General features: G+C 41.8%; 1 protein-coding gene across 2 annotated transcripts; it reads left to right on the top strand.

Moving 5' to 3' along the window:
* TTC1 (tetratricopeptide repeat domain 1) lies at positions 1-26,630 on the top strand. 2 transcript variants are annotated; one of them, XM_032702719.1, is made up of 8 exons: positions 1-62; positions 900-1,229; positions 10,499-10,559; positions 11,794-11,906; positions 13,034-13,070; positions 14,813-14,961; positions 18,574-18,628; positions 25,433-26,630. In XM_032702719.1, exons 2-8 carry the CDS (start codon positions 909-911, stop codon positions 25,564-25,566), a joined length of 870 nt encoding a protein of 289 aa, XP_032558610.1. In that variant the 5' UTR covers positions 1-62; positions 900-908; the 3' UTR covers positions 25,567-26,630. The 2 variants fall into 2 exon arrangements, with proteins under 2 accessions (XP_032558610.1, XP_032558611.1); XM_032702720.1 differs by lacking the exon at positions 1-62 and adding an exon at positions 75-88.
* The last annotated feature ends 1,098 nt before the right edge of the window (positions 26,631-27,728 follow it).

The raw sequence follows: 27,728 nt of genomic DNA, 5'->3' as shown, positions 1-27,728 counted from the left end.
GCGGCGGCTGCGAGCGCAGGGGGCGGGGCGGACGCCGGAAGCCGGAAGCGTGACCGGCGCAGGTGAGTGCGGGGCCTGGGGCTCGGGGGTACCGGGGGTTGCTTGGGGGGTCTGGCGGTGTCTGGGGCGATGGCCGCGGGTCCGTCCCGTGCCCCAGCGCCGGGGCAGCGCTGCTGTGCGCCTGGGAGCCGCGCACGGCACCCCTCGGGGGGTGGTGGTGCGGCGGAGGGGCCGTGGGGCGGTTGGGGTGGGCGAGGAGCGCTGGGGACTGTGTGTGGGCTCAGCCTCTCGGTGCTGGGCCGGGCTTGGGAATCTGAGCTCGGGAATTCACTTACTCATGGCCGCAGTGTCCCGGACGCGTGTCGCTGCAGTGCGTAGAGTCGTGGATAAGTTGTTCCCTCCCTGAAGGGTCACAGTTTCCCTCGGGGGATGCCAAAGGTATTTTTAAGTACTTTAGAGGCTTTTAAACGTGTATAAAATAAATAATTGAGTTAAATAAGTTTATATGTCTATAAATATCTAAAGGGGAGGTGTCAGGATGGACCAGGCTCTGCTCGGGGGTGCCCAGCAATGGGACAGGAGGCAACGGGCAGGAATTGATGCCCAGGAAGTTCCACCTGAACATGAGGAAGAGCTTCTTTCCTGTGCAGTGACCGAGCACTGGAACAGATTGTCCAGAGAGGGTGTGGGGTCTCCCCCACTGGAGATATTCCAGAACCCTTTGGATACAATCCTGTGCTATGTGCTCTGGGATGGCCCTGCTTGAGCAGGGAGGTGGGACCAGATGAGCCTCTGTGGTCCCTTCCAACCTGACCCACACTGTGATTTGTTTGCTGACAAGTGTTTTATATGATCCTTATTGAGAGTTATTTCTTTCTCATTTCTAAACCCCCTCCCAGGAGTCCAGCATGGAAGAATTTAAAGATGCAAGTCCACCTGAAGAGTTGCTCGGTCACTTAAAGCTTTCTGACCAGAAATCTGCAGAGACTGGCCCCAGAGATGCCCAGAACCCGCAGACCACTGGGAGTGGATGTGCCCCATCCCCAGGCCAAGATGCCACAACAGATGAGTGTTTCCATGACTGTCAGGACTCCTTTGAGGCAAAGGAAGCTGTGCTGGATGATGAAGGGAATGTGCAGAACGGTGGGAGTAGCTCGAGGAAGCAGACAGAACTAGATGAAGAATACTTACTAGAACTAGAGAAAGATATGCCAGAGGAAGAGAAACAGGTAATCCAAAGCACCAGTGCTGAATGTAAACAGACAGATTTTCAGTGCAGAGCTTTCAAATGGTCTGTGTCTGACACGAAAATGGACCTTTAGAGCCCTCATGGCTCTGCTTTTACTGTTCTTAATTTCCTCTTCTAGGTAACAAATATTTCTGTAGCTTTCCTTGCTGCTCTTAATCATCACATTCCATTGCAGATTTTTGTCTGCATTGAGCAGTCAGTTAAGTGACTGTGACTCAGAGATTACAAGAAACAAAAATCTCCCTGTTCCATGTTACTTTAGTGTGTGTGCATCCATTGTTTCCCCCGATCAGCTGCAAGGTGCTTTTCCAAAACTCACAGCAGGTTTGAGGATAGTTTTCCTGGAAGGCTGGTTTATATAATCCAGCTAACTGGGATTAAATTTGAATGTATCCCTATGGATTACTTGAGCTTTAATCAAACAAAACACGTTAAATGTGTGGGTGCAGTTACATTGGGCAAAATGTTTGGGTAATATGGATAATGCTGTGGGGAGTAAGGAATTGAGTCTTAGGGGAAGTCCAACAGCCTTTGGAATGGTGTTTACTCTCCTGTGAGTCTGTGTGAACCAATTTTTTGACTCTCAGTCAGTGGTGTCACTTGACAGCAGTTGGTTTTCAGGGTTCTAAGATATTATGGTCATCAAGTTGTTAGAAAAAAAGAACTTTTTTTGTTCTGACTTTGATAAAACTTGTTAAATCACTTTCAGGATTAGACTGTTCACGTGAGTAATCCAGTGAATTTCTGCTGGTTATTATTCTTGTGGCAGATAGTGGAAGGCTTTCTACTGATTTATGGATTTTTTTCTGGGGTTTTTTTCAACTTTAGTTGGTAAATATTGGGAGAGTAAAGATGCTGCATTAAAACCTACCTCCCAGCATAAAACTCCCCTCTGGCTCCCTGTCCTGGTGTTTAACTACACTCATACTGGAAACATTTGTCCTGTATTTGATTAGAATTTCTTTTATTGCAACTCCAGGGTTCTGACCATCTTGGGACCCTCTGGGAAGTCAGTGTCTTGTTGTTGTAGGAGGGAGTTTGTTTAATTCTGGGATTTTTTTTTTGCACAGGGGGGACACACCAAAGCAGGGCACTCTCCACATGCAGCTCTCAGGTGCTGAACAGGGGGCAATAATCACTGTCTTTGACCTGCTCGTCACACAAAAACATCTCCTTGCCCTTGTGTCTTTTCCAGTTTAGACTGAACAGTCCCTTTTTTGTCCTTGTATTTATTGCTTGCACAAGGAGCACTGTCATCATGAGTCACGCTGAGGCTGCTGCAGTAGCCTGGAACTTGAAGGCAACTTGAGAGTTTCAAGAAAAAATGCTAAAAACTGGAGGGAAATTATGTCATAGAATTAAACCCCAGAAATTCTGGAGCAGCAGGCCTGGAAATTGGGTGTCTTAATTTTCATGTTGCTCTTGTTTCCATTGTATTGTTGCATAATCATTTAATTTTGCACCTTGATCTTTGCCTCCTGTCAAATGAGCAAAAGAATTGGGACTGTTGAATCTTTGCATTCAGCTTTGTGGAACTCCACTTAAAGGTGCTATGAGAGTGCAAAATAGTAACTGATGAAAGCAGGAAAGATTTCTTTAGAGAAAGTATTGAGGCAGCTGCAGCTCTCATCTTTCTGTAGGTTTATTTCCAGTGGTATTGAGCAATTTTGCCCTTCAGCTTGGCTTGTGATTATATCTGACCAGAGGGATTCTGTCTCTCACTATCACCGTAAGTATTAGATTGGCAATTCTTTGTTTATGTTCCATAAAGAGCTTTCTGATTATATGAACAGTCTTTCAAATGTAGCTATTTTTTCCAACAAAATATTGTTGGTATCTCTTACAAGCAGAGCTTGAGAAATCCTGAATCCAGAGAAAAATTAGAAGCTTACACAGCTGTTACAACTATCTTGCTCTGCACCACCTTGCATCTCTGTAGTAAAACCATGGGGATGGGCCATTCCTGAATTGCTGCTCCAACTCTTCTCACTGTACTTGGTGTTGATGGCTCCAAATTTATTTTTAAAAGTGAAACATTCTGATATTTAAAAGAATCTGTTAAATGATGGAGCTTTTAAGAAAAAAATACTGCAGTCACAGTCTGAAAACAGTGCTGTACATTCATTTATTCAGAGCTTTTAAAACTCCTTCCAAGTTACTCAAAAGATTTTATTTTTTTTCTTGAGAAAAAGGGCAACGTGATTGTTTTCTTTAAATTGCAGCTGCAGAAAATGAGGCAGAAATATTCAGGAGTGTTTATTTGGCTGCTGAGGTTGTGAGCAGACACTCAGCAGTGCTGTGTTTGCTCCTCAGGCAGTCCTTGATGGGTTATTCTCATCCCTCCACAGCCTCCTGTGTTGTGCTGGCCCACCTCTGTGTGAATGTGCACTGAACCACTCAGGGGAGTGATTCACGTGAAAAATAAAGCTGTATTTTTAGATCAAGGGCAGTGCTGGTAAAAGCAGACATCAAACAGCAGCCTCGTGTTGGCACAGGGGGAGATGGATTCCATTAGAGTGCTTGTCTAAATAAGAAAAACTCCCTCTGAACTGTTGTTGCAGCCCCAGCCATAAACTGTGGGCTCAGGTCATAAGGAGAGCTGGATGTTGGCCCTGCTCTGATCAAATTTATGGAGCTACACCTTAATAGATTGTTGGGCTTTTTATAAACTAAGACCAATGCTGTGTTTCAGCAGCTTTAATAAACAAGTTCTATCGAGTGTTGTTCCCCAGTAATTGGCTGTAGAAAAAGTCTCTAATTTGTACTGGAAGTGCAAAGGCAGATTCTAGTCCTTGTTCTGTGTATTTATGTGTATCCTGGTGTGCAAACTTCCACAGCAGCAGCTCTGAGTAGAAATACTCACTTGTGCAGAAGCTGCTGCAGAGTGAAGGAACAATTGTTTGTGTATTTTCTTCAGTTATATTTCAGGAGCCCCTTACAGTGAGATTTCTAATTTTAAGCACCGGCAATTCCTCCCAGTGAAACAGTATCGATACCATAAGAAATATTCTCTGCACAATGAAGCAAAATAAAAGCTTGAAATGATATTAAGACACAAACCTGCAAGAAATATTCTGAAAAACAGATGCAGCATTGAGCCTGGTTATTTGGCTGGGCTTGCAACTCTGAGCTTTTTAAGAATTAAAACCAAAAATGACTTTTATAAGGTTTTGTTGCTGTTTCCAAAGCATTCTGATTGCTGCCTCAGCAGAGGCACTGAGCAGTAAATTGCTTTTGATGCATTATAAACAGATTTTTCTGGTTAGTTGTCACTGACAGTGATGGCTTTGACGTTGGTCTGGTCTGCAGGATTAATCCAAGGACACCCAACAGCTGTTCCATGGTAATTGTTCCAGCCTGCCCCATCCTCTTCTGGAGGGACACCCATTAATTAGGAGTTTATCCAGTGCAACGTTCTGAATCCTTCATTCTGAATCCCTCGTGCTCTTCTGTCGTGACAGATGTTGTCTTGTTCCTTGGGCCTTGTCTGGCAAGGACTTATGCACCTGGCCTAGGAAGCTCTTTTTTTTGGATGTAGTACACTGCAATAAATATCTAATATTCCTCCAAAGCAGTTCCCCTCTCTGGGCTGTTCCATGTCCACTGACATACAGCTGGCTGGAATCACAGTCCATGTCTGTTCTAACAGTGGGAAATGTGTCAGCAGGACAAGGAACACAGCTCTGGTAGAGGAGATTCTTCATTAGTGTCTTGTCAGCCGCTCTGTTCGAATTAAGTGAAACTGATTTTGAGAAGTAGCATTTTTGAGTTAACCCCGAGATTTTTTTCTGAGCTAAGCAGTAAAATTTCTTTCTTTTTTTCCCCCTGTTTTGTGCAGAAGCTCAAAGATACGTAAGAGAATATTGTCTTAAGAAATTTCTTTTAAGCTGCCCCCCTCCTCACCCTTCCTTTCTTCCCTGTGCCTTTAGGGTGATCCCATTGTTCTCCATAAATAAAAGCTTATCTATAGAATTGGCTTTTCCAGGGGTTGAACAACTGCCCTGGGATTTCTTCTCCAATATAGGTGTAGTCATTCATTTCAGCATTTGGTGTTTTTCTAGTTTCATCTGTCCAATATAATATGTTTCATTGTGTTACGAGTTGCTGTTTTTTTCTGTAGTGTTTACAAAATAAAAGCCAAGGTTGCAAGCAAAGCACTGCAAGTTGTATTTTGGAACAGTCTTTAGGTGTTGATTACCTGGAGATGGTCTCAGAGCTCTTTCCAGGAAGAATTATGTGGCTGGACCAAAAAAAAGCAGATTATTAATACATAAAATAATCCAAGTGACTATGTAAAACTTATTACATAAATTAATGATAAATGCCAATAAGGAATATATATTTTGTTAACAATTCTCATCAGCACTCACAATTATTTTGTATAGCAATAAAACTTGCAAGACAGGTTTCAAAGGTGTCACAGTGCAATCTTCTGAAATATAATAAAAGGTGATCCCCTTATTCAAATTATCTGCTTTAATAACCTGAATCCAGTAGACAGTACGGCACCTACACTAAATATTTATTGTTTTGGTCAAACTGGAAGAAAAGATGGATTGCTGGACTAAACCTGCCTTTGTCCTATGGCTTGCAAAATAGAATAAAACATCCTGTCATATTTTCTGAGTTAATCCAAGCTTGGAGAAGAACATTTGAGAAGTATATCTGTATCTGCTAGAGCAATTAATTCCAAGAGCTGATAAGAAGAATTTTAATAAAATCTGGAATTATAATCTCCCCGTGTGATTTATAACTCTGAGTTACGTTATTAAGCAAACGTAGAAGTCTTTTGCTGGATGGCAGTTTAATACAAAGAGTGAAAAAGTATATAATTATCTTCCTTTGAGTGCTGCTATCTGATTTAAGTGCTATATTCAGTTTTGCATTTTCCTGTCAAATTGAGCCCTTTTCCACTTGAGGTGATGGATTCAGTGGTCAGCTCCACTTTTTCTCCCCAAGGCTGTTGCCTCTGGAGCAGGATGAGTGAATGGCACATATTGTCACTCAGGAATAGTCAGCTAGTCTGGCATGTTAACTTAAGCTGTCAGAGAGGGCTCTGACCTCCTTCCTTGTGTCTGGAAGTGCTGGTTCCAATTTTGGGAAAAGATGGTGATTTGGCAGTAGAAAGGCTGATGTGTCTTTCCCACGGATTACAGGGAGCAGGGATAGGCCAGGTCTTGCCAGGGCTTGTTGTTCTGTGACCTCTGAAGTGTCCAGGGCAGGTTTGGCTCTTTTCAAGATGTGAAAAAATGGGTTTTTTGGGGGGACTCCAACCTTAAATTGAAATTCAAATCCTTGAATGCAGGATACAGCAGTAGCTTCCCAAAACTGCAGGGGGAAGCAGATGACTGCTAATGAATGACTTTAGAATGGGTATTTGAAGCTGAAAAGTATATTCCTTATCTGCTTAAATTCCTTGTTTCTGTGCCCCACTTGAACTCCAGTAATTTAAATTCACTGCTTCTTGGCGACCTTCCAGAGGGGAGTGTGAGGAGCAGGTGTGCATTGTCACTGTGAAAATAGAGGAGAGAGAGCACAGTTTGCTGCTCCTGCCAGATTTGGAGCCAAGAACGGTTCCCTGGCAAAGGTGAATCAATTGATCAAACAAAATGCATAGGAACAGCCAGAGGAAGGATAGCTGGAATCGTTACAACCTGAGGGTGTTTGTCCTTCAGCTCCCACTGGCTCTGATTAAGGCTTTCACTTCCAGCACTTTTATTGTATTGGTTATTTCCCATCCAAACAGGGAAAATGTGTAGCTTGCTCTATTCTCTCATAGCAGAATAATGCTTTAAATGCTTTTGGTTTTAACCCTGTCGGAGAAGCTGAGGTGCAGGGACTGTATGTGATGGCCTTACTTTGGAATTGCACTTAATTGTCACTAGGCCAAGGTGTCCTTTGTCATGACTTCAGATCAGACCTTTCTTCAGTACCACTGACTTGCCAGGCAGGTTTGTGTTAAAATACTAATTTCTTCTGAGTCTGGGATTGTAATTCAGTATCCAAATCTAAACATTTCTAATTACATCCTTTAAAAATCATTTTGCTAGTTACAGGTAGTTAATTCCTTCTGGACTATAAAAAATTATTTTTTTTTTACTTTGTACTAACTGCCACTTGGAATTTGTCATCTTTGCGTTAACAAAATTTGAAAAAAACCCCAAACCTTAAGATTTTACTGATTTTGAATAGCAGAAAATCATAGAATGGAGTGTAAATTGGGGAAGTTGTGCCTGACCCCAATGTTGTACATGAGCAGCCTCAGGGAATGGAGTAGGGAGATGGCTTTTCCTTAGGCAGAGCATTCCAGGAGTTCAGGCTGACCTACTTCCCTGCTGAGGAAAGGGCAGCCTGCCCTGCAGCTACTGAAATCTTCTCCTGCAAAATGAGTGGGTGGGGACACTGAAGTGACATTGTGCAAAATTTGTCCCAGGGACAAGTCACTTGCAATTTTTTCCCTCTGGACTGATGTGATCACAGTACACTGATGACCAGTCACTCTGCAGTAGTCCATGGAAGCTGGAAATTTAACATCCTGAGTTGTGTCTTCTCACAGTGATTTAGTTTTTTGGGGTTTTTACCCTGAATTTAAATGGAACACAAGTTCTCCCCTGAGCAGCCCTTTCAGCTTAAATGTAAATTCAGCAGAATAATTGACTTTCTACTGTTTCGTGTTAGGATTTTCAGTAAAAGAAATGTGTATGTGGAGGAATAAATTATGTATTTATTTCACAATCACACAGCCTGCCTTTGAGGGCAATGCCTTTAGGATGTGAGGGGCTGATATATTTTTTATGCTTTTACATTTTGTGGAAAAGCCAGAGAAATTTGCTTTTATATGTTGCTTATTGGTCAGTCATACTTTAAATGCAAACCCAGAGTGGTGCATGAGGTACCCTACAGACATCGCCTTTTTTAAAAATACTTTGAAAACTTAAACAGTTTGGAACTGAAACTCATAATACAGGAATATCTTGAAAATGTTGGTCAGGCTCTAAGAGAAATACAGGTTTTGAGCTAGGACTGCATTGCTGCTTTGCAGGGAGCTGAGTAGGTTGCAAAACCATACATGGTGCTTATAAAAATGCTGCTTTGTTTCTTTGTTGTTGGTCCTTTTACTCTTCTTTTTTAATATAAAGCTTTTTCTTCTGAACCTTTCTTGCTGCAAATCACTGTTTATATTAGCATTTAATACATAACTAGGGTGAAAATTTTGTAATAATTTTAATAAAAAGAAACAAAATAATGATAATACAGGTAAAACTTTTCATCCAGTATTCCTTGGTTTTAGGCTTTCTTACTCAGGAATAGCGTGACCACGCTGTAGTTCTGTTTATAAAAAAAATTCTTTCGTTCTTGTAGAGCTGTAACTCAACCCTGTGCTGCAGTGAATCAGCTAATGGCACTGAAAGGCCACTTCTAAATAGGTCATGAGCAATGAAGTCAGTAGGGCTTGTGTTTCAGGCATTTCTTTTCTTGAATGAGGGTTGTCTATGGAGATCTTTCCAGTAGGATCATCATCTCCAGACCTGTTCTGTGCTGGGATCTGGCTGCTTTGTTCACTAGTATGAAAATGTTGTGCCAACTTTCACTTTGTGTGCACTGAAGATGTTTTAAAAACCCCTTTCTGTGCAGGCCCAGCTGTGTGTGACAGTGACTTTGCTGGAGCTCTTCTGTCTGTTCTTTGAAAATTTAGATGTACCAGTTCCATATTCCCTTTGCTGAACAGCAGAGTCCTGCATATATACAAAGAATTCAGGATTTTAATGCAGCCTGAGCCTGAAGTGTTGAATTTGTATGCTCATATTTAGAAAGCTCATGGACACTGGTGCACTGTGGAAGGGTTTGTGTGGATTTGTGGGCCCATCCCAAGGAAAGGCATTTTCTAAATAGTGGGGCATGTTTTTGTCTGCTCTTTGTTTTGTGGTTTGTTTTTTTTTTAAATGCAAGGAGCAATGAGTATTAGAAAACATATTTAATGGGCAGTAGGAACAAATTTCATGAACTGGGCACCTATGGAAAGGGTGAGATGAGATTTTGCTGTTAATTTTGTGTGTCACAACTGAGTGCTCTTCCACTGAGCCTGGTTTGCAGAGCATTGTGATCTGTTACTACCAAGGTGATGACAATGGTCAGGTGAATTAATTCCCCAAACCAATAAAAGCTGGAGGAGAGAAGCTCTGCTTTTGCATTGTTTGTCTGCTCCTTGGCATAGCTGTGAGTGGTGCAGTGCTCCACACACAGGACTATATTTAGCTGTTTCCAAGGAGATGTTCTGTGCGATATTGATAATTGCATTAATCCTTGATTCACACAATCTGCAGGAAAGGAAACTGCTCCTTTCCCTAGTGCTGGCTTTTTAATTGCTCAGTGATCTGTAATTTACAGACACCTTGATTTAAGTCCTTTGTGTGTTGGGAGGAAAATCAGTGGTCAAATGATCAGTTTTCTACCATAGAAACGACTCACGAACTCAAGCACCGCTTTTTGATGTTCCTGGGTCTTAAAAACAACTGCTTTGTTTTCACTGGTGAGAGGAATGTCTGTCTGTGAAACACTTCCACTGTCAGTAGGTTGAAGGGGTGGCTCGATGACATCCTGTGTTTTCTGTGTCAAAGGCAAAGAGCCCCCATGTCAACTCCACTTGTGCCAAGATATTCATGGTTGAAAACACAACTCTGCTCAGCATGTGCAATACTGTGTACAACAGAACAAGCCTCCTGTCTCTGGTTCTGATGGGTCAGTCACTCTCTGCCTAAGAAATCTTTCAGGGCAGTATCAACCATGGACCTTTTCTAATGCAGTCAGCTCAACGTGCTTTGTGCATCCCTGAAAGTAACTGGGGATTGCTGGGGTGGAATTATTTCAAGCAAAACTTTACATTTAAAAGATATTCTGTATAGTTGACCTGCAGTGACTGAATTAAATTCAGTTGGAAAGGAGAAGCAAACAGTCAGCTGAAATGCTAACAGATTGGTTTAAACCATGTAATTCACTGTGGATGCTCTTCCTGCACACTGGTGTCCATGAACTGGAGCTTTTTAATTGCCTTGTTGTTACACTCCAGTGTTTCATGGATATATAAAGTATATCATGTCACAGTGGCTACAAGCAAGCAAGCTTGGTAGTACTTAAAATTCTTCAGGTTATGTTTTATTCTGATTTCCATTCATACTTTATTTGGAACTACAGCTGACCTACTTGTTCATTTCAATTAAATACTTTGAGACATTGTCTTTTCTTTTGTAGAGAAGAAGAAAGGAGAGCACAATGCTGAAGGAGAAAGGAAATGAGCAGTTCAAGAAAGGAGGTGGGTTGATAATCTTTAAACACCTCATGGATGTTAGAGAATCTTAGATTAATAGTCAGCCATCATGGTGATGTTGCAGGAAACCCATAGGAAGATTTCACACCTATCCTTGTTCAATTTTATCACATAATTCATTTTTCATCCAGCTCTAGAGAAAAGAAGGAGATACCAGACCTCCTTTAGAGTTGTTTAAATCACAAAGACTTGGATTACTAAAGGAGAATTCCCATGAAAGCTGAGTGTTTAATCCAGGAACATGGTACGGAACTGCCTTCCAAGTGCTGGGGTTTCTTACACTAATCAGAAAAGGCTTCCCCTGGACTCTGAGTTCAGCTAATGCATGTGCTTGGAAATGATGCAGGACTTGGGGGTCTGTAGCTCTCTTGTACCTTTGTACACTGCTTTTTATTAAAAAGCATAATGGGGGGAGTGGTTCTGACACCAGCCTTCCATGGGTGGGGGATTCACAAAGAAACCAGGAAATGCAGATTCTTATTTTCCTCAGTCAGCAGGGATACAACCAAGGAACTGTTGTACCCTGATAACCAGACAGTGGCCTTCCTGCTGGAGGTCTCTTATTGTGTGCTGAGAGAAAAGGATTCCTGGGGAATGATTTACCAGTTCTGGGAAGCATCAGAGCAGCAAAAGGAAACTGCCCAGCCCATGAAGGCCACAAGCCTGCACTGTTGGCTGAGTCATCTCGTGAAGGCTCATCCACAGCCTCTGCTTGATAAATTCTTTGGCAGATCTTTTCATTGTGCCCGTGCCTGCCAAAGTGCTTCCTCATCACAAACACAGAGCCTTTGAAGCACCTGTGTGGCAATAAAATGTCTCTGCAGTTGCTTTGAACAGGTATCAGTGCAGTGACATGTTTCAGCACACGCTTCTCTTTGGATCAAGGATACACTTATTGTAAGGAGATTCTGCCTGTAAGGCTGGTACTCAAATAGAAGGAAACAATTTCAGGGATGAGAATTACACACACATCATGCTGCACTTGTCATACTGAGCTCAGGACTGTATTACTGCTTTTATAAGGGTGTGAATTTCAAAATAATTGTGTTTGATCTATGTACTACTTAGTAATGTACTTAGAGAGCTGGTGCTGATTCTGGTTTAATACTGCATCATACATGGAGAAATGTTTCCAAAGAAATTTCAGCCATGTGGTTCATGCATTTGAAATAAATGGTTTGGTTTGGGTTTTTTTTTTTTTTTTCTATTGCATCTGCAGATTATGGAGAGGCAGAAGACTCTTACACAAAGGCTCTGCAGATTTGTCCAGCCTGCTTCCAGAAAGACAGGGCTGTTTTGTTTTCAAACAGAGCTGCTGCAAAAATGAAACAGGTGAGTGTTCTTTTTATTCTGTGCAATACTGTGTATTGATTCTGTGACAAATGCAATAATGAAGTGATTAGGGGTGCAGAAAGGAGGGCAAAGGATAAAGCTGTTTGCAGGTTTTGCTCAGTCTGTCCTCCTCCCAGTAGAATTACTGGTACACTTGTTTTTACTGCAGATGAATACAAACGTGGAAGTTGCACTTGAAACAGAAAAATAACACAGTAACTCCTGGTCTCAGTTTACTGTCCTGGAAAAGCAACTTTCTTGCAGTGTTCCTCCAGGATTGAGAGATGTAGCTCTGTTTAGAAATGTACCTTGCAGCCATACTTAGGCATAAATAAATAAATTCTTACTCAGCATAGAACATTCCTGTTTGGCTGGAATTATCTGATTTGCTGTTGGGATACTGAGCTGTTTGAGCAGGCAAAAAAAAACCAGAATAGAATCTGTATTAAAAGATGCAGGTGTATATTTCAAATATGAAAGCTGTAAACTAAAACCTGATCCAAATGTTAACTATTTGTATCCATGGGAAGCTAATCCAGTGGTCCCCAAAGGAGCCCAAGATGATACAAGGACTAGTGTATCTCCACCAGATTGATGGAACCCAACAGACCAACACATTACTCTGAAAACTGATTCATATTTTTAATAACTTCCCCATAAATTTGTTCTTCCATACCTGCTGCTCCCATTTTAGTTTGTGAGGCATTCTTCCCTGAGACAGCTTCTGGTCATGCAGGAGAAAATATTGAGAGCAGAAAGATTGCTACTGCTCAGATCAACAGCACAAGCTCAGAACAGCCTGATTTATTTTCTTTAAAACCTTTTAATTTAGATGAAAATAGGATCCCTGATTACACAAATATCCCAGTTCCTTGGAATGCCACACAAACCTGTTTATTTGCAATTGTAAATAATCTGTTTCCCAAGAATCAGAGAATCACTGAGGTTGGAAAAGACCTCCAAGATCATCGAGTCCAACCTGTGACCCATCACCAAGTTGCCAACCAGCCCAAAGCACTGAGTGCCACATCCAGTCATTCCTTGAACACCTCCAGGGATGGGGACTCCACCACCATCATGAAGAAATATGACTTAAATCTAACAAAACTGTGTTGTGTTTTTTGTAGGACAAGACAGAAGCTGCTCTGAGTGACTGCACCAAAGGTACCACTTTTTTTTCCCTCTTCTTCTGCCAGATCTCTCCTGCATAAATTCTGCCAGTTAGTGCCTTATTGCAGAGCTGTAATTTTGGGCATGAGGGTGTTTAAAGAATTTAATGGAAAGCTGTGATGGAACACACCTGATTTGTATTATTTCTTTTTTAAATGTCTATCAAATTTTTCCTGTCTGGAATAATTCTCTTGTACCAATAATGCTGCTCTTTGTACTTCTTTTTAAGAGGAAAGTCTTTTTACTATGGAAACTGTTTCCTTGCACCTACTGTTTTAAACCCACTTCCACCTGCCATTCCCTGCCAAATCTTGGTTTAATCTCAGATTCCAAAGAACTGTGAGGCCTTATAGAGTTAAAAGCATAATCAAGTCCCTTTTCTGCACAGCTTTTGCTTTGTCACAAGGGCTTGTGCTCTCCCATTCTTGCCCTGCATAGTTTCCTCTCTGCACCTTCTGGTGGAATCATTTCAGCTGTGCTTTGCTTTATTGCTCCCACCCACTCACCCACACTCGAATATTTGTTAAACTCCCCATGACAGCTGGGGAAAAAAGCCCAAATTACCAATCAGAAAACTAATCCAGTGGCTGTGTGCCAGTACTGCTTGTACAGTAAATATGAGTTTGTACATGCTAAAAGTACTCTTGAAGGTACCAAATCCCAGCTGGCCTCTGTCACTGGGGGGGTTGACTTGCTTTGGTGGTGGTGCAGTTTGAAAAACAGTTCTAATTTTGTAGTGGCTGAAGGGGAATCAATCTGCTCTGCAGCAGAGAGACTTAAAACTGCCAGTGCCTGACACTCCCCAGGGACTTACAGACTGCAGTGCAACACTTGGAGCACAGCAGAGCAATTCACAGTAGCCTGCACTTGCTGACTGTAGCACTGCCTTTGTCCTTCCAGAGGAAATAAGCTAGAATGTTTAGTTAGATAATCCTGGATTTAATTGTCCCTAGAACCATTTTAATGGGCAGTAATCACAAAATGGACAGACCTTTCATATTCCCTCTTTCTGTGATGAAAAATCTTTCATACGCTCTCTTTTTTGTGATGAAGAATGGATTCAGGAGTTCTTGAGGAATTACCATTTGGAGGTTCCTGTTAAGTTTAGCATTCAGTCTGAACTGCTACTGAAAACAGTCATGGCTGCCAAGGGAACGAGGAGAGGAAGAGCTTAAATGCAGTTAGGATGCCCCTCTGCTGACTTGTAAAGCTAAAATAACTGTTTGTGGATTCCCAACACAATTTTGACAGTTTGATACTAAATTCAGAACAGCACTAGTAATTCTCCTGGAGTTTGTCTCAACTTGAACTGAGATAAGCATGAAAATGCTTATTTTCCCTGCTATGTGTATCTTCAGGTATATTTAACTTTATCTGTGATCAAATAATATACTCTTGCTAAATACACAGAAGCTGAAATATCTTACAGGTCCTTAAACTTTCTGAAGCATCACTTAGAATCTCTGCATATATAGTATTGCAAAATTAAATGTTTGCACATTATAAATCACTTCCATCTGTGATAGATTATGGACATTAAGTGAAATATGATCATTTGCATGAGACTTTCCCAGGCAGCTGTTTGCCTTTCTGAATTCTGACTTAGCTTTTAAGCTCTGCTTGATTCTAAGTTACATTATAAAGGTAACTTAAGAATTTAATACACACTTAAGAATTCATTTAAGGGATGTAGAAATGTCTCAAGTAAAATACTGTGCTTTGGTTTTGTTTTCCAGCTGTGGAATTAGACCCTCACTATATTAGAGCTTTGCTGAGGAGAGCAGAACTATACGAAAAAACAGAAAAACTAGATGAAGCTCTGGAAGATTATAAGGCAATCCTAGAAAAAGACCCATCAGTTCATCAAGCCAGAGAAGCTTGCATGGTAAGCCTTTTGTACTTTGGCCTAACTTTAAATCTAATTTTGACTTCCTTTCCTATTCTAAATATTCAATGCTGTTTGTTTAAGCAGCTTCCTATGCAGTGGTATAACTGTTTTTTCAAGTCTTAACAAGTAGTGGTTTTCTCACCTGGTTTTACATAAGGAAGATTGAATGATCTGCCACAAATTCCATGACAGGTCTCTGGTCCATAAAGCAGAATCCTCCTTTTACCTTTGTAAAATGAGTGAAAGTAAATGTGTGTTCTGAGCTCTGAGCATCTAATGACCTGTTGGGCTGTTGAACAGCTCACACACACACACTTTCCAGTTCTCTGATCAAGGCTGTTAATTGTATTTCTGCATGTGCTAGAAGAGGTTGCCTGAACCTGCTGCATATTAGTGCCATCATTTCAATACAGATCTGCAATTTGGAGGTCAGAGTAGAATTACCCTGTAATGCAGCTCTTACTGGCTGGTTCATAACTGAGTGTCTGTCTTTCAGGAGAATTATTTTTCTGACTGGTTAATTTGCATAACTATTTTTTTGATGATTTGATTATATAATTTTGAGAATGGAAAAAAGACAGGATTCTCTCAGTCTGTATGTTTGTACCTACTTTAAAATGTTGATATTTTGTTTCTCGATTTAGCTGTTCTCTCTTCTTGTTCTCTGCTGTGCCTTCTGTGTGGATTGGGCAGTTTGAGTTATTTTACTAATGGTGACTGAAGTGTGCCATTTATCTTCAAAACCTCAGCCTTTTCCTGCAGGGAAAGGCACTTTGTGACTAGCAAAAAGCCTGTTCTGATTCAGTTACTTTCTTCTAATATAAAAAACCCCTGCAGCTTAGTAATTCTTCAGCTCAGTCCTGTGTTCCAGTGTCCACTTTCACCACTTTCAATCAAATTACAAATACTTCAGAATGAAACATTTCTTGCAAAATCTTGGCCATATATTTGTACGTGTAAGGAAGTGCTTTGAAAGCTTCCTTGGCTTTTAGGATGTGTCAGCTTGGATGAAAAAAGATCAACCCCTAGCACTTCCTGAAAGCCCAGCCTAACATGTAAATAATCCCTCCTCAGTGGGGATTTGAAGTCACTGCCACAACCTGCTGATTTGAGCTTTAAGTAACTCTTTGTGCAAAGCAGCAGCAGGAAGTGATTTTTCTGGTGATATTTAGTGTGTTAATGCTCAGTGTGGAAGTGGCTCTGGATTTGACAAGTTCAGAGAGGCTTTTCACAAAGGTAGCACGAAGGGAAGTCTGTTTTCTGCAAACTCCTCTTAGAGGCTGCTGTTCTTGTTTTTGGAAAGAGGTTATGGAGGCTCTGTTGAAAGGACAAATGTGGTAGAGGTGCAGCCAGACAGGTGTGGTTTTGAAGGAACATGTGCTAATGAAAAGCAGCCACTCTGAAAAATGCAGGGGTTGCCACTTTTTATCCAAGTGGGAGCTGCAAGGCATGGCAGGGGAATGGTTTGTGGACACCAGAGAGCCTGGGAAGAGCTGAGCAGGGAAAACAACAACCAAACTATTTCTTACTTATGTAAATGTAAATGTAAAAAAAGAAAAAAAACAGTAAAGATAAATGGCTGCAATTTGAAAATGTAATTCTTAGTTGGGCACCCAAATCTGTGCCAATACTTTACTTATAGCTGGTTAAATTTTCAAAGGGCACCATTATTTTAGTTCAGCTTCACATCAGTGAACCTGCAACGGATTCTACCCCAGAAAGAAAAAAAAACTATTTGCATCACCTGCAAATTTGACTCTAAAACCCCTTTGAATGTGTTGTTACAAAAATATTTTTGAAAGGCTTAATTGTTTTAACTCTCCAATTGGGAAAATAAATCATTAGTAGTGATTCTCCCTCACCCTTTCCCCATACTGTGGTGTTGTAAGTGACAGATTAGAAACGGCCTTTATGGCGTATTAGGCAAGAAATCTTGCCTGAAAGGATTTCCTTTGGGACTGGATCAGTTGCACTGATGGTGGAAAAATATGCTGCTTAACTGTGTAACTCCTGTTATGGGTAAGAGTGTGATTCCACAGAGCAGCTGAGCTGACCTGCGAACCTTTGCTGCCTGCAGAGCTGTGCAGGAGCTTCCCTTGTGCCAGGGTGGGACCAGGTCAAGGCTGGACAGGCTCCCCAGGGCAGTGGGCACGGCCCCAAGGCTGCCAGAGCTCAAGGAGTGTTTGGACAATGCTCTCAGGCTCCTGGTGGGATTGCTGGGGTGTCCTGTGCCAGGCCAGGAGTTGGACTTGATCCCTGTGGATCCCTTCCAGCTCAGGATACTCTGTGATTCTCAGTCTGACCCTCGGGAATGGCTGGATCTGTTTAGGCTGGTTGGAACCCCCTGAAAGTACAGACACTGCCCTTTATACCTCAAGCAAAACCATCGTTTTCTCTCAGAGACTGTGCCTCTTAATAATCTCACAAAAGAGCCCTTGCTGAGTCCCCAGTGAATCATAAGTGCTGCTGTTCCTCCTGGCCATCTTCCAGGAATATTTTAGAATAATCAGTGATTTATTCTTAATTTTTGTGGCTGGAAGTGCAGAGGTTGACTGATACACGTACCTTCTGCTCCTTGACCTCATTTTTCCAGGCAGGGCTCACATGTGGTGCAGAACACTTTGTACAAAATGCCCTCAATTTACACTGCAGTGGGATTTAGGATGCTCTGCCCTGAGTTGGTCCTGCTCTTTGTCAAGTTTCAGGGGAGGATGAATCTATTGAGGCTGAAGCTTAAAACTTCTCTCTTGAAAAATCATTAGGGAAATCCTGACAGTTTTACACTTCTTAAAGTATTCATCATAAATCTCTAAATTTCATCATAAACCAATTTCAGCTGTAATGTTGACACCACATATGTGGTTAATGTATCTGACATGCAGGAGCTTTGCTTTATTGGAAGGTAAAAGTGCCTCTGCTTTGCAGAAATATCACAGCAGTTTTTCCCCCTCGCTGGCAATGAAAATGATGCAGCAAGAGAATCTGCAAATTTGCCCCACTCACTGTTACAGCAAATCTTCCTCCTTTCTGTACCTAGAAATGATTTCATATCCTGCTTTAGGGAGTGTCATGACCTTGTTAAATGACAGATTTAAAATAATAAATACACAGTAGTTCTTTGCTTTGACTCCTGATTTGGTACCTGCTCTGGTATTTCAGCTCTGTTTATATTTCAGGAGTGCAGGACTGGTTTTCTGATTTAAACCCTGGTGTCAACACTTCAGTTACTTTTGAACCTTCAATGCCAAACTAACCAGTTTGAAATGATCATGTTTCGTGGTCAGATATTCCCTATTGCTGCTTTCCTGAAAGTTTAATTATATGGAGTCAGTGTTTAGGTTTTGTTTTTAACAGGTGTGTAAATGTTATGTGAATTTTTAGCTTCCACACAGTTTTTGAGGGATTGGCAGGGCAGATAAATGCTTTACCAGAAGCTGTACTTTGAGATAAGTATCACAGGCACCAGATAAACAGGTGTCCATAAGCACATACAAATACATTTCTGGAGTGAGAAATGTATCCTGGATATGTGTATAAAAATCCCATCATCTTAGCCTACAGCATTATTGAAAGCATGGGTCTGATTCCAGTTTTTCTCTCTCTCCACAGCGATTACCGAGACAAATTGAAGAGAGGAATGAAAAATTAAAGAAAGAAATGTTGGGTAAGTAGCATGTACATATAACTTCCATAATAACCTTCATAGTCTACTGGAAAAAAAAAATAAAAAAGCATGAATAGAATCTCTTGTGTAAAATTTAAGAAGGTAAATCTTAAAGGAAATATTTGTGTTAAACAAAACTCCTGATTTCTTTGTAGTTCTCTGTTCCTTGATGTCACCTACAGTAAGTGCTGGCCAAAATAATTCTCCCAGAAAGAAAATTACATTTAAAGAAAGGATACTTAAGACCTTCTAAAAGAATTTAATATTGAAGTGTATGTAAAAGCTGGGGAAAATGGTTTGAAACAGACCAACTGCTCTGCCCTTTCCCTGCAATAAACCTTCAAAGCAAACATTTCCCGTGGAAGGGATAAACCAGGGGTTTCACCAAACCTTTATGTAAAAGAAGTCACCCAGCTGTAATAACTGAGGGTGTTTGATCTTGTGTCTGAAGAAATAAATTTGATTCTTTCTGTGGCACTTCCAACCTATAGACCTCCAAGTCTTCATGTTTACCTTGTTTTATACAGTATCTCATTACTGTTTGTTTGGAGACTGAATTAGACCTACCCAGGCCTTGTGTGATTACATTTCCTAATGGCACAGTTCATTGTGTCTCGATTCTTTGCAATTCTACAACAAAGGACTTGTTTGTGGAAAAGATAATTTAATTAATACAACTCATATGAATGTCTGTGCCCCCCTCACCATGTTGTGTGGTATTGCTTGGATAACATCTTAACTGGGTTGATGTATTTGAAAAGGATAAATACTTAAGAGTGCCCAAGCAAGGTTGGTTTTCCTGTGTAACATTAAGTATAAATGAAATAAATAAATAAATAAAACAATTATATGGTTAAACTAACACTTTTGAAGGGAACCTCTTGCCAAAAAAAGACTGCTGACAATGTTGTCTCCTCATTAACAGGGTTAGTTAATTCTTACAGGTTCAGGCATCCTTGTGCTTTTTCAAGTGAGGGGTTTTTTTAATATAGATTTTTCATTTGCACTGTTTAGAAAAGCCACACAAAAGAGCAAAGACCAGTGACAGTGTAAGAGAGACTGTACCTGCCCTGCTTCAGAAACAGCTCTCAGGAGCTCTGCTCATTCTGGGTGTGACAGGCAGGAGATGAAATGCTGTTTCAAGATGAGTAGGCTTGGAGGGTTTGTGATGGGAAGGGGAAGGCAGGGTTTTGCTGTTCTGCAGAGAATCAGGTTAAATAAACTCGGCCTGTCTAACTCTGACACTGATTCTTAATATATTTAGGAAGAAGAGACTGTTTCAAGGACTTGTGCTGAAGCTGATATTTTTCTGTAATTTCTTTTCTTGATCTGCAGACACTGATTTGCTCTTGCTTTGTACCTGCTCTGACCTGGCAAAGTGTCAGTGAGGCTTTCTAAGGCTTTAAGGATTCTGTTTCCACCATTGTACTTAGAACAAGCCATAAATAAAGAAGGTTGATAGTGCTATAAATAAATAAGAAATGCAGAAAATCTCCAGAAGGATCAGGCCCATTTGTAGGACATGGGATGGGTCTCAGCACAAAATAATATGAAAATTCCTGATCTTTTTTGAACTCTAAAGGGTCTCACTAATCACAAAGGATGAAACAATAAATTCAAACCTGGTTCTATACTACTATTTTTTTGCCTAGATTTCAGACTATATGTGATCTTTTTTAGAAGGGTTAAAACTTTAAAAGTGGCAGTTAGCATTGCAGAAATGAACTGGTCGTTTGGCAACCAGTTCAAAAATTTTAATTGGGTTCTTGAGAAATAAATTCCTTTTCAATGATGTTACAAACATACAAGGAGTTACAAACATCCAGGAGAACCAGACTGAGAGTAGACAGTACAACATATAACCTTGTGTTCATCCACAACCTTTGTGTGTGACAGGATTCATCTAAATTGTCACGTGTTGTTAAATTAGATGGTGTCAGTGAGGCAGGTGATATTATATTCTTAGCACTGCTTGTGGTCCCCAATGTAACACAAACTGAGGGGGGTTCTATAATTTATTCTCTGAATAGAACACTTGAAATTAAGTCAGGAATATGGGCAGCTTGTTTTCTCAAGTGTTGTAAGATTCCCTATATCTTGTTGGTAAGAGAGACAGTGGTGAGGTCATGGAGCTACCCGTGGGGGCCTGGGAATGAAATACTTCCTAAGGTTTACAAGCTGCTCCTATTGTGTCTGAGGTCAGGGAAAAACCCTTACAACGAAGGAGGAAGGTTAGATGGGAATTCTGGAAGACAACAGACTTGATATAGTGTGTTGGTTATGAGATTCCTTTGGACTGTTTTTGTTGTACAGTGTATTTGTTCTGAGCTGTTTCCGCTTGTCTTTTTCCAGACCTTTGTTAATGCTGTTTCCCAAGGGAGTTCTGTGTCAGGATAGACAATGGCTTGTGGCAATCTGTCAGGGGATGCTCTGACTGAGGGTTCAACAGTGCTGGGTGCCTTCTTGACTTCTCACAGGGTCAGCTCAGGTATCTGGGTTGTACTCCAGATATTTTGGTTCCAGGAGACCAAGTCAGATGCATCCTAATAGTTCCAGGCTAGGCCTGCTCCAGGAGCACTGATACTAAATTGAACTTAACCAACAAAATCTTTAGAAAGAATGTCCCAGTTCATGCTTTGGCTCCTTTGAAGTTTGGATATTGAGTTGGTCCTTGTCTTAATCAATGAATCAGCCAAATAAATGCTAAGCTTTTATTCTTTCACTAAAACAAATCCAGAGGTACCCAGCTAACTCCCACTGTCCTGAAAACTGGAGCTGTACATAAACAAACCAAAATAAATAGAGTGCATCTTCCTCCCTCCCCAAGTGTGTTTCCTGTTTTCCAGTGCTACAGCTCATTACCACATAGTTTGTCAGAAGCTGAAACCACTTCTGAAGTGATTGTGTGTAAATAAGTCAGAGTACACATTCTTGGCTAGATTTTCCTTCCTGACTACCTAAGGAGGAATTCTTGTGTGCAAGTGGTGCTGCATGTGACTGATGAAGTCAATGTCACTAGAAAAATCCTGTTTAGTGGCCAAACCAAGTCCATTTGAGCTGTGTGTTCAGCAAGGATCTTACTTTTCCAAAGCTGACGTTTGTATTTGTAAGTTATTTTCATGTTTTCCATTCAGCCTTTGCAGGTCAATTCTTTTGTCACTGAGGTTTGCTCAGGCTGAAGTGACCTCTGAGTTCCACATCAAAGAAAGCTTACCTTAGAGCACATTTGGGAAGTAGCTTTGAAATCCATTTGGATCTTTCCCTTTGTGCTTTCATAGAATGAGTATCCTCTGCCTCAGTGTCTGTCCAAGGATGTGAACACACAGTGACCATTTTCTCTCTTCTTTTGTATTTCTCTTCTGACCTCAAACCCAACGATTTCCAGCTCTTGTGCAACAAGCAAGTCTTGTTTAGAGACATTATAATTATTGTGATAACTAGGACCACTCCTTTGAGGAGAGGGTGTGAGGAGACGGGAAGTTTGGATAGTTAGAGGAGCTTGGGGGCTGTGACAATGATACAGCTGCAGGGGAACCAAAGATATTGGATACAAAAACCTGGGACTGAACTTGCCAATGTGTGTAGCCCATCTTACACACACAGAGTTCATCAAATCAAATTAAAAACTGGAGTTATAAATGAGTGCCTTGCAAAAAGTAGGGAACTGTACTGGGTTATCAGTGTATTACTGGGAAGGCTCTCAGAGCACATCACTGGGCCTTCCTGACAAAAAGAGATTTTCCAGCTACCTGAGATCAGCAAAAATATTATAAGGCTTCATACCTAGAGAATTATGTTTTCTGGGGTTTTTTTGGATACTGAAGGTTATGTTGTATTTACAACTAAGCTGCTAAATCCCAATAGTGCATATAGGGATGTCACTTTAAATAGTTAAACCAGAGCTAATATACAGTTTCCTACAGTTCAGTCCTCAGCGTTTTGGGGAAAGGAGAAAGATTTGCCCTTGCTGGTTTTATTGCTTTAAAAATGTTGGTAATACAGAAAGCTACACAGAGAGGAGACCTCATCAGGAAATCTGTCTTTTATCCAAAAAAGAATCTTAAACAATATGCAGCTTTTCAACTTCCAAACACCACATTAATACCAGCAAATAAACTAGAATTATTGCCAGAAAGACTGAATAGCAATTAATTTTGGCTGTTACATCCTAATGTAAATTGTGAGGAATCTTTTCCCGCATTTGCCTTTTTCAATAGGGTGTTGAATTGCAGTTTAGGTGAGTGATGAATCACAGACTTCTGAGGCCTAAATTGATTTTTACCAATGAGTTTTCTCTTTAACCCCTGAATATTGCTTTGTTGAAGAAACTTAATGTGCTGGAGTTGCAGATGAAAAGTAGGCATGGTCTCTCTAAAATAAAAAGAACAAAATCTATGAAAATAAGGTCTCAGAGAGGAGAGTGTGACCCTGCCTGGGGATGAGGAGTATGTGATGGCTGGGGACTCTCTGCAGCTGAGTTCCAGCCCCACGTGCCTTTTCCTTCCTCCAAGCACAGGCTCTGTGCTAAGAGAGCTTTTCTTAACTACAGATCCTAATTTAGGGATGAAAGGAGGTGGGGGAGGAGGAAAGACTGCTTCTCTACAATGATGGGTTTATGTGTGCCAGGAGCAGCTCTGGGCTGGAGTTCCCGGAAAAGCCAAGGCTTTCTTCTGCCTCATTAACAATTTATATTCAGTGTGGCTGCCCCAGAGCCATTGCTGTCTGTGGAATGAAGTGATAGAACTGGAAGGTGACCTGTGACTGTGTTGTTTGAATTATTCAGTCGCAGTGAGATGAAGAATAAAGTACTAAATCTATCATATGGTCTCGGTTCTCCCAGAGAGCTGCCCCAGCTGCAGGATCCCGAGGCATCTGGGATGTGTTTATTGGCTCTGGAGTGCCTGGAAAAGAGCATCGTGCTCCCTGCAATTAGAAAAGACCTTTCACAGTTTCCTGACACAGGCAAACCAGCTGCAGGGCCTGGGGGACTCCAGCCATGCCAGACTCTGCCAGGCTTCTCCCACCACACAAAGGCACGTCTCACCCCAAACTTGAAGCTCAGCAATGACCAAATGTTTGCCCAGAAGTACAATAGCAACTATTCCTGTCACTCACACAGATGCTACCAAACAACTTCATGGTTTTATAACCAAAATGCTTTTAGAGTGCACCATAAAGGTATGAGGTTAATAGTTAACTTACCTTAAACAGGGTGTATCTTAAAAAAACCCCACCACCAGTACAAAGAAGTTAATCCTACCTGAGCTGCTCCCTGGAGTGACTTTGGCCAGATCCCTGAACCACCTCCTGTTAATCCTCACATTAAAAAACAATCAGATTGAAGAAAAATTGTCTCACCACTCAGCTACTTTGGTAGGGTCAGGGGTAAGGTTGGCTTTTTTTGAGGCTTGGATATGTTCTGTTCTGAGCACAGTCACAGGCAAAGCACACATCTTGATCTTTCTGTAAAGAACTGACACGGGGCTTTCCTGCTCATGTTTCTGTACTTCTTTCTCCCTGCTGTGAAGTTCAGAGGAGGCCACGAAGTTGATAAAGGGATAGAGCACCTCCCCCCTGGAGACAGGCTGAGAGTTGGGGCTGTTCAGCCCAGAGAAGAGAAGGTTGTGTGGAGACCTCACAGCCACTTCCAGTATCTGAAGGGGCTACAAGGAAGCTGGAGAGGGACTGTTCATCAGGAACTGGAGTGACAGGACAAGAGGGAATGGCTTCAAACTGACAGAGAGTAGGTTTAGATGAGATATTGGGAAGAAATTCTTCCCTGTGAGGGTGGCGAGGCCCTGGCACAGGTTGCCCAGAGAAGCTGTGGCTGCCCCATCCCTGGAAGTGTCCAAGGCCAGATTGGGTGGGGCTTGGAGCAACCTGGGATAGTGGAAGGTGTCCCTGCCCCTGGCAGAGGACTGGAACGAGATGAACTTTAAGGTCCCTTCCAACCCAAACTATTCCATGATTCTACTGCTCCAGTCTGGCCTAGCACCAAACAGAACCCAGGTGAGGTGACCACAGTGACAGGTGTTTCCCATGACTGGAAGCACCTCAGGTAGGAATAGGTGTGGCATTTGCATGTTTTCTTACAGGACTGTGGCTGCTGCAGCTGCTCAGGTGGATTTTCTGTGTCAGCTATTGCTGTTGTCACATTCAACTCCCAGCAAAACAAAATCCATTCACTGTCCTGAGGGATCAATGCAGGTGGAAGGCTTTGGGAAGGTGGTGGTGTGTAGTCTGGGATGCAAACCCAGGTTAGGCTTCAACTTGTCCAGACTTCTCTTGTTTGTTCTTTGGAAAATCAGTCTACAGTTCATCAGTGAAGCCAGGAGGAAAATAATGTTTTTCTTGGAAAACTGACCATCTTATTCCTTTGTCTTGTCATGCCAGGGGCTCAGTCACCCTCTGTTCAGCCAACAGTGAAGTTGTTACCTCTGCTTCTTTTCTCATTTCATCTATTCTATCATTTCTATGTATGATTTGTTTTAAAATATGTGCTTTTGTTGTCCTTCCCCTTTTATAGGTGTAGCAAGATTAATTTTCTAGAGTGAGAAAGCCTGTGTGATACATATATATTGACAGAAGTCTTTAGATTTTTATTAACTGTCATACCCTGTGAATATTTAACAATGATTTCTAATTCCTGCTAAGAGCCTAAATATTAACAAAATGCAGAAATTCCCACAGCATTACCTGAAATTAATGGGTAAATCAGTAGAGCTGGACTGTAGTTGGGCATAATTCAATGGGAGTTTTCTTTTTGCTCAGTTCTCACCGTGTTCTCTTGGATTTTCATTGCAGGCAAACTGAAGGATCTTGGGAATTTAGTTCTCCGCCCCTTTGGCCTGTCAACAGAAAACTTCCAGATAAAACAGGATTCATCAACTGGCTCATACTCCATCAATTTTGTTCAAAACCCAAACAACAACAGATAACATGGATTCAGTCTGGCTCTGCCCGTGTTCTTGCACGTCCCAGCGACAGGATCCCAAACACCCTTCACCCTCCCCAGGGGATGAGACTCAGTATATTCATTTTCCTGCTTGTGAAATTATTTGCAATGTGGATGTAAAGCAAGTCATTTGACTTCTCGTAGTGATAACTGTGTCCAGTGTGTGATTTATTATTTTTTAAAGTATTTTTTCCCTTCCCATGCGGTGTTTGGCTCATCCAAAAGGGAGGTTCCTTGTTTTAGCCCACTCAGTGCTGGCAACAAAATTCTAGGAAGCAGTTCAGGTGAATCCAAACACTCACCCACCTGAAGCCAGGAACAAAGGCTCATGGTGTCCTGGGAATTAGGGAATCCGCTCAGCAGGTGGTTGTGACTGGCAGCACCATGGACACAAGCTCTGGAATCCTAGTTCTTTGTAATAAAGGCTTGGTGGTTGTTTGGTTTGTGAGGTTCTTGCCTTGTTTGAGTCCTTCTCAGGGTGGTTTTGTTGTTAAAAGTGCTTCCAGCCACCCACAAATAACACACTTGCAAGACAATAATAATTGGAAGCATTTGATTTTTGGCCTTGCTTAGAGCAATATTAGTAATTTAACCCGAGGCCACCCTCACAGCACAGTTCGTGTACTTGTTATTAATTTTTCTGAAGGCAACAATGGAATTTTGTGCCTCTTTACACCTACACACTTTGTCATGGTACCATCAAATTAAATTTGCTTGTGTGAGATTCATTCATGTTGCAGATATCCACAGTGGCAAACCTGAGTTGATTGCAAAAGGTCTTTACAGTATCCTGGACCTTGAAGAGTTTGAAATATTTATAGAACAAGGTCCCCTTTGAGGTCCTTTCCAACCCAGACCAGTCTGTGATATATAAATGGGTTCTGCTGAGGTGGTTCATTCAGATTTTGGAGAAGGTGCCTTTTGTAATTCCTGCTTTCTGGTTTTTATCAATGCTGAAGTGTTTACATTGGAGACAGATTCTTCAGTTGTCTCCATGCAGGTTTCAATACATGATGTAATTAAATAATTAGCAGTGGCTGTCTTGGCTATTGGGTGTCATCTTGAATTCATTTCAGGAAGTCTGTATGTGTCTGAAATTAAGGAGCTTCAGCCTTTCACTAACAAGCCTGAAAGGAAAAGCTTTTCCAGCCACAGTGGGTTTGGTGCTTTATTTTCATTTTTGTCTCTGCAGCTCTGGAGGGTTTTTTTCATCATTTAACTCTGTCCTGATGCATTTTTAGTTTAGTACCTGCTTGTGAACCATCTCAAGTCTGCAGTGAGTATTAAGTCTATGGGAATTAAAATATCATTGTCAGAAGAGGAGAGAAGCCCTAATTTGCAGCCTGTGCATCCTCCAACATCTTCTGCATAATTAAAATGTCACTTAAGTAAATAACAACCACTGGCCTCTGGCATTTCCCTGTGCTGCAACTGAGACAGAGACTTTACTGGAGTAAAGCTTCTGTGCAAGGCTGAATTTCCTGCAGTGGTGAAGTTGGGGCAAATGGTTTGGTGTGTGGATGGGAGGATGTATAGAAAGATTTTGCCCCTCAGAGCTGCTGGAGAAGGGGTTGCCAGGCAGAGGCCTATGGTAGCCAGGCAGAGGCTGACCTGGCCCAGGCCTGTGCAGTGCTGGGGGGCTGATCAGCTGTGGAACCACTGCTGTGGAACCTGAGCTGAGCTCTTCAGCTTCAGGGAAGGCTTAGAGGCTTGGAATCAGTATAAATGTTAATAATCTTCCCTAAAACCTGGAACACCACAGAGCAAAGGTGTCCAAGCTGCTGCAGGGGAGCCCTGGGCAGAGCTGGGCTGGGCTGAAACTCCTAAGCTTGACTTGTACCCAGACTGAGGCACTCAGGGATGTGTGAATGAGCTTCCCCTGAGCTCCTGGTGCAGCAAGGCTGGGCAGGGAGGTCTGTTCCTGCTTTCTCCAGAGTGGGAAAGCAGCTGGCCCTGGAAGCAGCTCAGTCTGTCCCTGGAGCCCAGGAGCCCACAGGGCTAGAGGGGGGCAGAGGGGTCAGCTGGGCTCTGCCAGGTACCAGCCCCAGCATCACTGACTGAGCAGGGTAAGCCTGGGCCCTGGTTTTCACTCCCCTGCAACATCTGTACACACCTTTGGAACAAACAAAAATGGAACCACTTTGG

This window comes from Chiroxiphia lanceolata, chromosome 15, assembly GCF_009829145.1.
Source record: "Chiroxiphia lanceolata isolate bChiLan1 chromosome 15, bChiLan1.pri, whole genome shotgun sequence".
NCBI classification, from domain to species: domain Eukaryota; kingdom Metazoa; phylum Chordata; class Aves; order Passeriformes; family Pipridae; genus Chiroxiphia; species Chiroxiphia lanceolata.
This window is presented reverse-complemented; position numbering and strand designations above follow the sequence as displayed.